Here is a 12,437-nt window from a genome sequence, read left to right as displayed (position 1 = left end):
GAGCAGGACAGATGGTCTTGGGGTTAGGGTACAGGATTGGGGGTCAGGAGAACTGGGTTCTACTGATTGGTCTGCTGCATACTTCCTGTGTGCCTCAGTTTTCCCATGTGTAAAATGGGGTTGATAATACAGGGGTTGTATTAATGTTTGATGTGTGAGATGATACTATAGTTATGAACACCAGAGAAATGCATGTAAATAAGACACTTGATACAAATTGCCCTTTTCAGATCTTCCCCAGAACTGAGTTTTCATCTAAAACACAGACTAGCCGCTGCTTCTGCAGAATCAAAGCCACAGGTGTTGATATATTTTTGGCCTAGCACATTTTTAAACTGAGAAGGATTTCATCTTCCAAAGGCATTTGCACACAGCCCTGTCAGTTTTCCAGATCCCTCATCTCAAGGGGAAAAATACAGGAAAATCCAAATGCAGCTTCGCTCTGAAAAGTGACTGTAAAAATGTCAGCTTCTTGATCAACAGAACTGCTATGTGTGTATGCAGAGCCAAAGCAACTGTGCTTCTGACAAACATGAGATTTTTCTTTTTTTATTCCAGTTAGCCCTGCTGAGCCTCCACACACAAGACAGGGAGCTGGATTCTATTCTTTAATGTGCATCGTCAACAGAATTGTGTACTGAGTTTCAATCTGTGACACTTGGGAAAACCCACAAGACAATGGGTGGGGGCAAGGTGTCACTGAGGGGGTATATTTACTGCACAACCTTTCTGACTGGTGGTGGTACTGTGAGGGAGATAACCCAGAACTGCATGAAATTCCACAGTCTTTGTTATGCAGGAGGTCGGACTAGACGATCATAATGGTCCCTTCTGGACTTAAAATCTGTGAATTTTGACCCTTGAGGCCAAAAGGGCTGGTAGAAAAATTTGTGTCAAAGCTTATTTGCAATGAATAATTGCCCTTTTGCTTTAATGGAACATTTTTCACCGAAACTTTTTGATTTCCTTGAAAATTTCCAATTTTTTCTGTTTGTTGGAAAATAGAAAAACCCATACTGAAAATATTTTGGTTTTTCACAGTTTTAGGCCAAAAATATTTTTGGTTTATGGTTGCCAAAAACTGAGCAATATGTAGGTTTTGTTTTTGATGAAAAATCAACATTTTCCTCAGGCAAAAATACCCATTCCTGATTAGCTCTTGAGCCCAAGTAGTTTGCAGGGCTGTCAGTCAGAAAAACATACCTTTACTAATAAATGCAATATATTTAATCTTGGTACCACTGAGAAATTTGCTCCCTTCATCATTCATGGAATCTATATTTAGTCCTGTGACCCCACCTTTCTCCCTGAGTCAGACTGCACTTGAAATGAACAAGAGGAGACTGCTGGCAGGGTGTTCTCCATGTGGGATCCTCGATTTTGGAATTGATTTCCTCCACCCCCCTTCACACACGTGTGTGTGCACTTGGTATGGAATAGTCCACATTTGTCAACCTAAGGTGCATGCTGTTAGGCCCAAATGCATCCCAGGGAGGGAGTGGGCTGAAGATTGGAAGAGCTTGATTGCTGTGACTTCTGTAAAGGGGTTTTGCTTTATTGTCTTTGATGTATTTGTCGGTGGAATGCATCATCCAGTTTGATCTTACTGTGAAAGTTAATGATAAAAGGGGTGTCCAGAGCATGAGATGAGCACCTTTTTATATAATTTATCAATCTAAATCACTAGCATTTGCAGTGATTGTTCACAGCATGAGGGCAGTGTGCCTTGGCGTATTACTGTGGGGCTGATCCCAGGCACTGGGCTGCACAGACTGATTTGTTACCATAGGGTTGCTGGGCTGTGCACTCTGATTGGAAGAAGTTATATACTCATGCTAATAGGCAAAGCAGCAGACAAAAGCCTGGGAGCAGGCCAAGAAATCGGGCAAAAGGAAGTGCAGCAGCTAATAGTGAGAGATTGAATCTACCCTTCGTCTGCAGAGAACTGCACTGACTTTGTCATGACATACTTTCCAGCCAGGTTGGAGGGTGAATGGAAAAGCTTTTCACCAGCTGAAACTCTAGTTCAAGGCTCTGTGTTCTTCCTGGAGCAGGAGATGACAGCAGTAAGAGTTAAAGCATTTGTTACATTCCTTACACTGATATCTCTGAGGCCCTCCACTCTTGCAGGGCAAACAAGGCCCATGTAGTTGTTCAATACAGCCGGCTTTATCTCTGATATGTGTGGCGTATGGAGCCTGCAAGTCCCAGTAGGCAGCGTTCCATCCTGAGCTGCCTCTGGGCACTGCATGTTGGGACCTGCAATCTGCATTAGCGGCATCTCTATATGAAAGAGAACGGCAGCTGACTCCCAGACAGTTGCTCATGTTGGCCCCTCATCTGGGTCAATGGCTGCCCGAGCTGCGGCATTAAAGAACATGGTATATTAATGAAGCAGCCAGAAAGCAATACTGAGAATTAGAAAACCTTAGAATGTTTAGCTAACCAGTTTCCCTTGCTCAGAATGGGGATCCTTTGGTAGACGCCTTGATGAAGATAGCTGCCGACTCGTCTGCTGTAAGATTAATATCACTTTAACTGTTCCGTGAGGAAGTATCATTCACTGAAGGATACAAATGGCTTTGAGCTATTTAGGGCTGAGGATAACATTTCAGTATTTTAAAAATTCGCCAGATAATCATAAAGACTAATGCTCGCTGAGCTTGTTAAATTTCAGTGAACTTTGACAACAATTCCTTGCTCCTAAAGCATTCCCTAAAAAAACAATGCTTTTTTCCAAAACAAGATGGTCTGGGCATTACCCTTTATGCCAGAAGGAAGGAGAGAAGGCACTGTTTAGCTAGCATAGGTATTTACACAGTGCCAATCACTTCAGTAGCTGAGTGCTGGTACCACTGAGTGAAAATCCCAGTGCATCTCACAAATGGGTTGTTTGAGAAATGATATTGGAAATCAAAGTAATTTCAAGGTTATTACGTTTTATCTTTTTTTAAAATACAGTGACATGCTGTAGAACAGTAAGTATATTTCCTGCATTAAGTAGTTGCTAGATTGTATTGTATTTACTACTTACACAGCACCCTTGGTGTGCATGAGCATTAACAACTATCAGCAAAAACCCTGCCCTAAGGAGTTTACAGTCTAAATTGGATGGATACGAAACACACAAGGTTGATATGCAAAGGATGAGCGGATAGTGAGGCCGCCATCTAGCCCAGTGGTTCCCAAACTAGGGGCGCACTTGTTCAGGGTAAGCCCCTGGCGGGCCGGCCCGGTTTGTTTACCTGCCGCATCCGCAGGTTCGGCCGATCGCAGCTCCCAGTGGCCACAGTTCGCCACTCCAGGCCAATGGGGGCTGCGGGAAGCAGCGGCCAGCACGTCCCTCAGCCCACGCCACTTCCTGCAGCTCCCATTGTCCTGGGAAGGACAAAATGCAGTAGACTTGATATTTGAAATATACAATATCTTTCCCGCCCCCTATACACTACTTCTGCAATGTACCAAATATGGCATTTATTGATTAAATGGACAGCAGCCATCAAGACCCAGACTTTTAGAAGAGTTAGGTGTGCACTTTGCAGGTGAAGTTAGAGTGATTGTACATGCAAAATCAGGTACTTGCACACTCAAAATGAACATAATCAGCCATTTGTATATACAGTTATCGAGTTTGGACTTGCAAGTGCAGCAATTGTGCATTCAGTTAGATGTGCAATTCTATCTTCATTTTGCACATCCAACTTTTCTGAAAACCAAAGGCCAACAAACATGTTACATGCATGATATGTAGGGTTATCTGACCTGTCAAATTAATGCATGTAATATACAGGCATTCATATTATTATTTGTATTATGGTAGCACTTAGGAATCCCAGAGAGGACCAGGGCCCCATTGTGCTAGGCACCATACAAACTAGTAACTAAGAAGACAGTCCTGCCCCAGAGAGCTTACGAGACAGGACACAACAAGCTGATGAAACAAACGGGGTAGGTGTGCGTCGAGAATAGACTGTAACAGTAGAACAAACAGGGTTGATCAGAGAAGCCAAGTTGCCTTTCGTTAACATGTTAATTAGTGAAAATTCATGTCACATTTTTGAACCAGAGATATTTGGAATGATCAGGAAAAAGGGGCTCAGTTAGTCATTCCTGATGGAGGTCTCTGAATCAGTCTGATAAGGCAAAACACTGAGTGGTAAGAGCTGTGCTGAATGGGGCTGTACTTCCTGTACCATGCACAGAATAACTCTCCCTACCGAACGTGAAATAGTTGGGGCAGGCATCTGAGTTATTCCACTATTTCTGGCTACAAGGTCAACTCAGCACCTGTAGGTTGTAAGTGGCTCTCGGGCTGTCTCTGGCATTTGCAGTATTCTCTACTCATTCTAATCTCATCTACAGTCCAACGAAATGTGGATGCGCAAAACACAAGAACAGTCCAAGAAGACAGGTTTATTGGCTTGGCTTATGGGCTCACCTGTTAGTGATCGGGCTCAACTTCAGCTCCGATACCCTCAGAGGATTTTAGTAGCAATCAGAGGAATGGATTGGGCAGCAGCACTACTGGGAGTCAGCCAGAAAAGAGAGGAATGGTGCTGTATCTCTGCGCTTGTACAAAAACTATTACAGCATTAGAGCTTTTCTACTCTCTCAAATGGAGTGCTAGCTAAATCTCAAGCCATGCTGGTGGCTCAAGAGCAGCAAAAAGCATCACCATACAGGAAAGAGTGATTCTGGATCAATAGTAGGATGTCAGCTCCCCAAAGCACCGGAAAGGGGGACTAAAATACAGGGCAGTGCACTCCAGAGGCAATGGGCAGTGCGCAGCATGCATCACATGCACATCTCCTCCTGACCTCTGCTTTAGACGAGTGCTCCCCTTCCAAAGAATTCATGCAAGCTATTTTTAACTGTGCCGACTGGGAAGCTGAAATTCGGAAGAGAACTTCTCCACTGCTACAACCTGAAGTCTGTGCTCCCTAATATGTAGGTTGCTGCTGGCTGTCCCCAGGGGCGCATTCCTAGATCACTGCCTTCCTAGTTGGGACAGAGAGTTCTGTCATGATTTTTAAGGGGCCCTTTCCTTCCTTTCCATTTACTGTTACACATTAGATTGGGATTGTGTATTGTGTCGTTCTGTTTTGAAGAAGAGCTATTGACTTCTGCGCTGGTAAGTTTAGAGTGGAATTTTCAAAGGTGCCAGTCCCTGCAGCACCTTCCTTCCCACGCAAATATTCCGCCCTGCTAGTCTGCCCCTTGAATTGCTCCCCGGTGTGGCACCAGATGTTTGCGTAGAGTTGGTAGGAAAACGTCACTTTTTTTCAGGAAAAATTCACCCTGTTTTTGACCAGCTAAAGAGCTGGCTGAAAAAATTCAAATTTCTAAATTTTTTTTGCAGAACGTGATCCTGTTTTTGACCAGCTCTAGCCTGGGGGGAAAGTGCTGCCTCTTAAGCACTTTGAGGTCTACAGCTGAAAAGCTTCTTCTTTGTCCTCCTTCAAATCCCTCCTTAAAACTCTCCTTGGCTGTGAGGCCTACAAAAAACGTCGCAATGGTTAGGCGGCTGGTGTGCTGAGTCCATTGCCCCTCGTGCTGAGCGAGCAGTATTGTCTCGTTGTTTCCTGGTGCTTTCCCGTCTCTCTCTCCACTGGTTGCCTCTTGTCTTGTACCTAGATTGCAAGCTCTCTGGGACGGGGACCATCTTTTTGTTCTGTGTTTGTACAGCACCTAGCGCGATGGGGGCCTGGCCATGCCTGGGGCTCCCGGGTGTTATGGTAATACAAAGAATTCATAATTTCAGAAGGGCTCTGTAAGAGCCAGGTTTTGTTATTATTCAGAATCACTAACCAGCATCTGACTGGCCAACAAACACTATGATCGCATGCCTGTTCCTATCCTAGTGCAGCTGGCTGAATACAAGCTCCTCTGCTGTAGAGTTGTGCCTTTTCTCCCCACCCCACCCACCAGTCCAGCATGTTAATAAATCCTTAGCGGTCCCGCTCAGATGGTAATGAACAGTGGCAATCTCCACTCATACCTTCCTGGCCGCTACAGTCCCAGTATCACCTGGCTATGAGCACACTGTCGGTGGAAGCTGAATGCAACATATTTATCTCCAAAGCCCATCCAGGTCTGCAAAACCCAGGCACTAATCCCAGAACCTGTGCTATAATAAATTATCTAAATCATGGTAGCCCACAAGTCCAGGGAGCCAGCATCTTAACGTGGGAGCAGGGTCCTGATGTCTGTGTGGGGTAATCAGACATTGACGCGGTGGACAAAAGCCCGTGGAGAAGAGAGCTTGTGTGAGTTGCATAGGCACAGGTTTGAGAGCTGACTCAGCTGCTCAGGCTCCCAGCGCCTGGCAGATCATAGACTCATCGTCTCCACACATGATGCAAGTAAGGTGCCAGTTTCTAAGCAGTAGCTCCAGAGCATGCTGCAGCTGCTGTAGCCCTAGGCCCCAAGCTCATGGGGTTAGAAGAATTGCAGGAAAATGCTACATCAGTGGGAGTGAGGCAAAGGCCAGCCTCACAAAGCGAGGGGAATCAGCCGCCAGCATAACAATATCTCTTATTTACGCAGCCCCTGGAGGACCCCAAACTCAGACTATGTACTGGGGGTGGGGGAGGGGAGGCAGATCACCAGTTACAGTGGTGAGAATCCAGATTCACTCCACCGTCTGCAATAACTGAGGTCAGGATTGGCCCCGCCCACATCCCAGTGAGGCGACTACAGTCTGCTGAGCTACAGACCTGCTGCCCTTTCAGTTGGGTAGTGTGCTCTCCTTCTCTTCCAGACCTGAACTCCTGTGCAGTTCCCCTCGAGGAAGGAGCTAGGCTCTGCTCTCACGCCAGTGTAACTCCGCAGTTGCTCCATTGACTTCAAAGGTGTTGCACCCGCTTATGCTAGGGTTAGGTCTGGATCGCCATCACCAGGCCCTGCAGCTTTCCTCATCCAAGCACTGAACTCAGTCCAGCCGTGCTCACCTTGGGAGGACTGACAGGATCATTGCACCAGGTCACATGGTTCAGGCTGCCTTTACTGTACTGTTCTTGCCTGGCCTGGGTCTTGGCCTGTAGGAACTGTATTACTTCAGAGGAAGCATCGCTAGAGCCCCACGCAGCAGCCTGATAAGCACAAGATACAGCAGCCTGTTAGGAGGAAGGGAAGCCTCTGTGTACCAAACCGGGACTGCCACAGGATTAGCGTAATCAGGAGTTGTCTTGTCTGGTGTAACCCCCCAGGCCATGCCGTAGCTGTGTTTCATCCTGGTGCATTAAGGAATGAGCTGGGGTATCTGCACAGGCTGTTGCTAACAGGTTAGCATGTGCATTCCTCACGCACCAGTGAGGAGGGAAGCCCACTTTCGGGTATCAACGTGGCAGAGCCGTATGCACCCGCTCCAAGTCCCTCACCATCCTCTGCTTGAGTAGCTTGTTCTAATAACTGAGCCATGCAATGTCCCACTTGGGGTGTTTGTGCTGACCAAGCCTGAGCGAGACAGGAGCTCTGAAAGCTCTGACCTTCCATGCCTCACCATAAATCAGTATGTGACATGACTGATGGCAACTATGTCTCAGGCCTTGTCAATTTGCAAACTCTAGAAAGGGGATAAGACGGTATCTCCTCACATGGCAAATCACTTCCTCTCTTTGCCCTTCAGGAAGAGACTGAGGTCATGTCTACACAGGGACATCCAGGAAAATAAATCTGAATGAACTAACAGTGTGAATTTGAGGTGGATTTGTTAAACTGCATTGAATTCCGGTGTGGATGCAGTTATTCAGAATGAAAATGGCCTTAATTCGATTTAGCATAATTCACTTTGGAAGTGAATTAAACTAAACTGAATTAAGGCGACTTTAATTTTAAATGAGGGTGTTCACACAGGGTTTTTAAAGCAGTTTAACTAATCCACTTCAAATTCAGATCTTTAGTTAATTTGGATTAATTATCCTCAATGTCCCTGTGTAGACAAGCCCTAATACATCCAGAGCTGGTTCCTAGTTTTAGTTCCCTAAAAGTACATTCAAGTTAATCACCTAAGGGCGAGGCCCCACTATCATGTTAGCCCATACCACAATATACTAAAGGCAAGCAGGCTGCTGATGATAGGGAGGTGACCCTCCATCTAATTTAGCCCCCAGAATGGCAAGTTGAGGTGGCTGCAAATAGGAATGTGCCTGCCTGATGTCTCCCAGTCTGAGAATGTTTGTTTCTTATTCTATCATATGTCTCTCCCTTGGACATTCTGCTACTGAACATCCCAATACCCCATTCTTCACAAACCCTGGGCTTTGGTTAGGAGCCAGATACCACAACAAGGGCTGGATTTGTGCAGCCCTCCCTAGCCATGGCAAGCACATGCTCCCACAATTGATCCCACTGGACCAGAGTCTGTGCTCTGCTCCAGCCTCTTCATGCCACTCTACCGACAGTAAACCTAGCAGAGATGGCCTCTGGGGATCATGGTACCTCAGAATGGCTCTACACTGCCTCTCTCGCAGCCCCCAGCATAGAGGGTGTGTTGGGGGAGGAAGGGGACATGGCCACAGCATGATGAGTATAAGTTAGGGTGGCCATGAGGCAGCTCTGACTTAAAACAAGGGCCAAGAGAAGCTCAGGAATGTGGAAGTTGCAATGGTGGCTTAAAGCCCCTCTGTCCCTATGCTGGAGGAACAGAAGATCTAGCCCATCCTCTTCAATGGGACAACAAGGGAATGAGCGCTCACCAACACACACAAGGGTGGCCCGTTCTAGCCCCAAGCATGCAACTTCAACCACTTGATCAATGGGGCAGACAACGTCCTCAGACACTGTAGGGCAAGTGCTGAGATTCCCACCCTAATTTAGTAGCCAAAGCCTGGGCTTCTTTCTCTGGATTGCCCCCTCCGGGATCCAAGTGCGAGAAATAATTTTGGACAGAAAAACAAAAATTGTAGAAAACTACCCGAGACAGCTCAGCTTGCAAGCTAAGAAGGAAGATGATGGGTAAATGTAAGCAATAGGATGACTCCTGTTTGGATTGCCCCCTCTGGGATCCAAGTGCAAGAGCGGAACTGTTAGTGTTTGTCAAGCTGCACTCTTTCCCGGAGCATTGCTTTGGAGAGTTAAAAGGAGCACCTCTCTGCAAGGTGAAGGCTGCTTTCAGGCTCTGCGCTGAGCACTGTGAATCCACCCTGATTCCCCAGGCACGAAAAGCACATAAATATGCCACTAGGCCCTCCCCAGATTGTAGTGGAATTAATCTCACTGATTATATGCTACCAAAAAAGGAGACACTTTCTCTGTTTACAGCTTCCCGTGATCTCCTGCATGCAGTCGAGGTTTAAAATTGCAGACTTCTGTCTCATCAGCTAGTGTCTCTGGATGTTTCAGGAGCTCTAATAATTTTGGACAGAAAAACAGTTTTCTACAATTTTTATCTGAGACAGCTCAGCTTACAAGCTAAGAAGGAAGATGATGGGTAAATGTAAGCAATAGGATGACTCCTGTTTTCAACATAAAGGGAGATGATTCCAGATATAGGAATTCTGAAGCATAGGGGGGATGTATATTGTGGTCATTTGCATGTTAAGAGTCAGAATGCCCTTCTAGTTCACAGGTATTTTACAGCATTGCTGAGCATGAAGTTTTGGGAACGTGCTAGCCATTTAATTCTTTTCCATAATCTTTGCAACCAAGAATCATGGAAGTTCCTTCGCTTTTCATCGTAAAGAAACTTGGGGGCAAAATTTGAGCAGCCTCTTTTATTGCACCAGCAATATTTGTGTGCGCCAACACCCTCCCCCCTCATGCATATGTAAATGGGTATTTGGTGAAAGAGAATTAATCCTGGTGTCCTGGCTAAATTGAAACTCTCGTGATTACATTTTATCTAAAATTCCCTTTGCAGTCTCAATGGAATACAGTATCTTTCCTCGGTTCTAGTTCTAAGATGTTGCTCTACCATTGTGTGCCATCAAACAGCATCTGTACTTCACCCCAAAGGGGTCTGTGTATCAGTGTGGGGAAAAGGATCACTGCATGTCACTTAACTAGCTCACAGACTATTGCAAGGCTGAATTAATGCTTGTAATTAATAGTATTCATGTTTACACATACAGATCGATAATCATACATCTAACTGTCCTTATGCATACAAATACATGTGGTTTTGTATATGCACATTTACATATCCATGAATATGGATTGGTGTGATTCTGGAAGCTGCTGAAAATCTGGTCTTCACGACAGTGTTAGGAAAACAAGTATTCTTAGCCTTGGATGGAACAGGGTGGCTTGTGTGTGCACAGAATTGGTCTCTTCTGTTCTGAAGGCTCAATTTCATTGTTGAAGTCAGCTTCATACTTAGGGTGACCAGATGAGAGGAAGAAAATATCGGGACACATGGGAGGGAGGGGGTCACCGGCGGAGCAAAAAAAAATAATAAAAACCCACTGGAGTGTGAAATATCAGGACAAATGCCTAAATATTGGGACAGTCCCGATTTTATCGGGACATCTGGTCACCCTATTCATACTAAACAGGCATCTTTGTTCCAAAGCTAGCTTAACTTCTCATGTGAAGATCATAGGGACCAAAATGCTAGGTATCTTAGCAATATCACAGACAGACAGATAACTTAGTTAGCCTTATGAAGCAAGCAGGAGATGTTTCTCTACAGGACTCAAGAAGCCAAGGTATGGAAGAGGAGACATCTGTGCCACCGCTGGTGGTTTTCATATTACAAGGGCAGCTCTGGAGGTTGGTATGGATAGGGGAATCTGCCTGAAAGACTGGACTCTTGTTTCTTTTATGGTCACTTGAGAGGCATTCAGGACAGAACTTGCCAAACTTTGCCCACTGTTGCATGCTGGGATCTGCAGTTCCATAGCCTGCTCCTATTCAGGAAAGATGAATTTTTCTGTGTATCACACTCGAGACTTTTGAGGCTGCAATTGGCCCTTAGGCCATAATGTTGTTGTCATGTACATTGTATAAGTGCCCAAACTGTGCAAGACACATATGAGGGCATGGTCCCTGCCCCAAGAACTTATAATTTTAAATACAAACAAACTGACAAAAGGTAGGGGAAAGGAGTGTTCCTTGGTGTTCCCTGGCTATGGAAATGGAATCCCATCCTACAGAATTGCAAGGATGCCACATCTCGGAGGGGGCCTTTCCTTCCGTGTCCCACTACAGCAGGTGTAATTGGCTGGGGCACTCCTTCTCCAAGTCCCCAAGGTTGAAGGTGTGGAAGCCATGCAATAGAGCTGTGCCGTTTGTTAGCATAATTACTGGCTAATTAGGCATATTTGCAAGCACCGTTACCCTATTCTTATGCACAGCTAGGTGTGCATGTGGACACACACTATGCTTAAGCAGGTTTCAGAGTAGCAGCCGTGTTAGTCTGTATCCGCAAAAAGAACAGGAGTACTTGTGGCACCTTAGAGACTAACAAATTTATTAGAGCATAAGCTTTCGTGGGCTACAACCCACTTCTTCGGATGTTCTTTATGCTTAAGCAGTTGTGCAACTAACTTATTTGCCAGTCTGTTCCGTTTTGCTTGGCTGTCCATAGGCTGTGGATTTTCATTTCCATTGGGTGGCTTCTGTTTCCTGGCAGGTGGGGTTAGCTTAGTGCAGTGCTAGTTTGCCACCTGTCGATGGGTAATAATCATGTCTGTTTTTAACTACGTAATGGTGCCCAGGTCTATGGCAGTAGGGGTGGCAGGAAACATCCTAGGAAAATGACTAGTTGGCTGGTAAACTTTTCACTGCTCCTTCAGCCCACTTGTCAAAGGGATTATTGGGAAATGAGGTGCCAGATTTTTAATTCTTCAGTGTTCTCTGTGTAGCCAATGCCATGTGCTTGGGCCATGCTGATCATAGCTTCGGGAGATACTTAATGTCATGATGGTGTTTTCTTCACAGGACCTCCCATGCCAAAGCCAAGGCAGATGGAGCTGAGCAAGCAGCTCAGGCAGCTAACAGTGAATCGAGCGTAGCCAGGACTATGGCCAGGGAACTATCTCCAGACTTCTATCAGCCAGGTAAGCTGGGGGAGCAGCTTCTACTTAATCCTCAGGTGCTGTGCCCCAATCAGCAGAGAGCGGGAGGGTGCAAGAGGAACAGAGGCTGAGAAGAGCAGAGGAGTGTTTTGCGATTTCCCAGGGGGTCGAACGCAGCCCATTGGTACAATGTGGACTGGCCAGTTTACTCAGTGATACTGACCCAAGACACTTTCCAAAAACTTTTTGCTCCCCAGGTCAGCAAGGGCTAAACATGACTTGGAGGAAAAGAAGCAAATAAAGAATTAAAGAAATTGGTGCTCGCACACACCCCCCAATTCACCCCGCCCTTTCTATAGGTCTGGCTGCAGATTTGCCTGGGCCCCAATTGTGTTCCCATAACCCACTGCTTGTGCATTGGGTGTTGGAGCAGTTCATCGTATGCAGGCCTGCACTTTTGAAGAGCTTTACCTTGATTTT

At 45.9% G+C, this 12,437-nt stretch overlaps 1 protein-coding gene across 2 annotated transcripts in view; it reads left to right on the top strand.

Annotated features, from left to right (window-relative positions):
• JPH2 (junctophilin 2) overlaps positions 1–12,437 on the top strand; it is a 68,248-nt gene that overhangs the window by 35,390 nt on the left and 20,421 nt on the right. For both annotated transcript variants that reach the window (XM_024206975.1, XM_024206976.1), the window contains exon 3: positions 11,881–11,999. In XM_024206975.1, coding sequence (XP_024062743.1) covers positions 11,881–11,999 — 119 coding nt within the window. The remainder of the gene's footprint in view (positions 1–11,880; positions 12,000–12,437) is intronic.

The sequence above is a fragment of the Terrapene carolina genome, unplaced genomic scaffold, assembly GCF_002925995.2.
Source record: "Terrapene carolina triunguis isolate 2854851 unplaced genomic scaffold, T_m_triunguis-2.0 Scaffold130, whole genome shotgun sequence".
NCBI lineage: Eukaryota > Metazoa > Chordata > Testudines > Emydidae > Terrapene > Terrapene triunguis.
The sequence above is the reverse complement of the archived record's forward strand: the minus strand, read 5'-3'. Positions and strand labels throughout refer to the sequence as shown.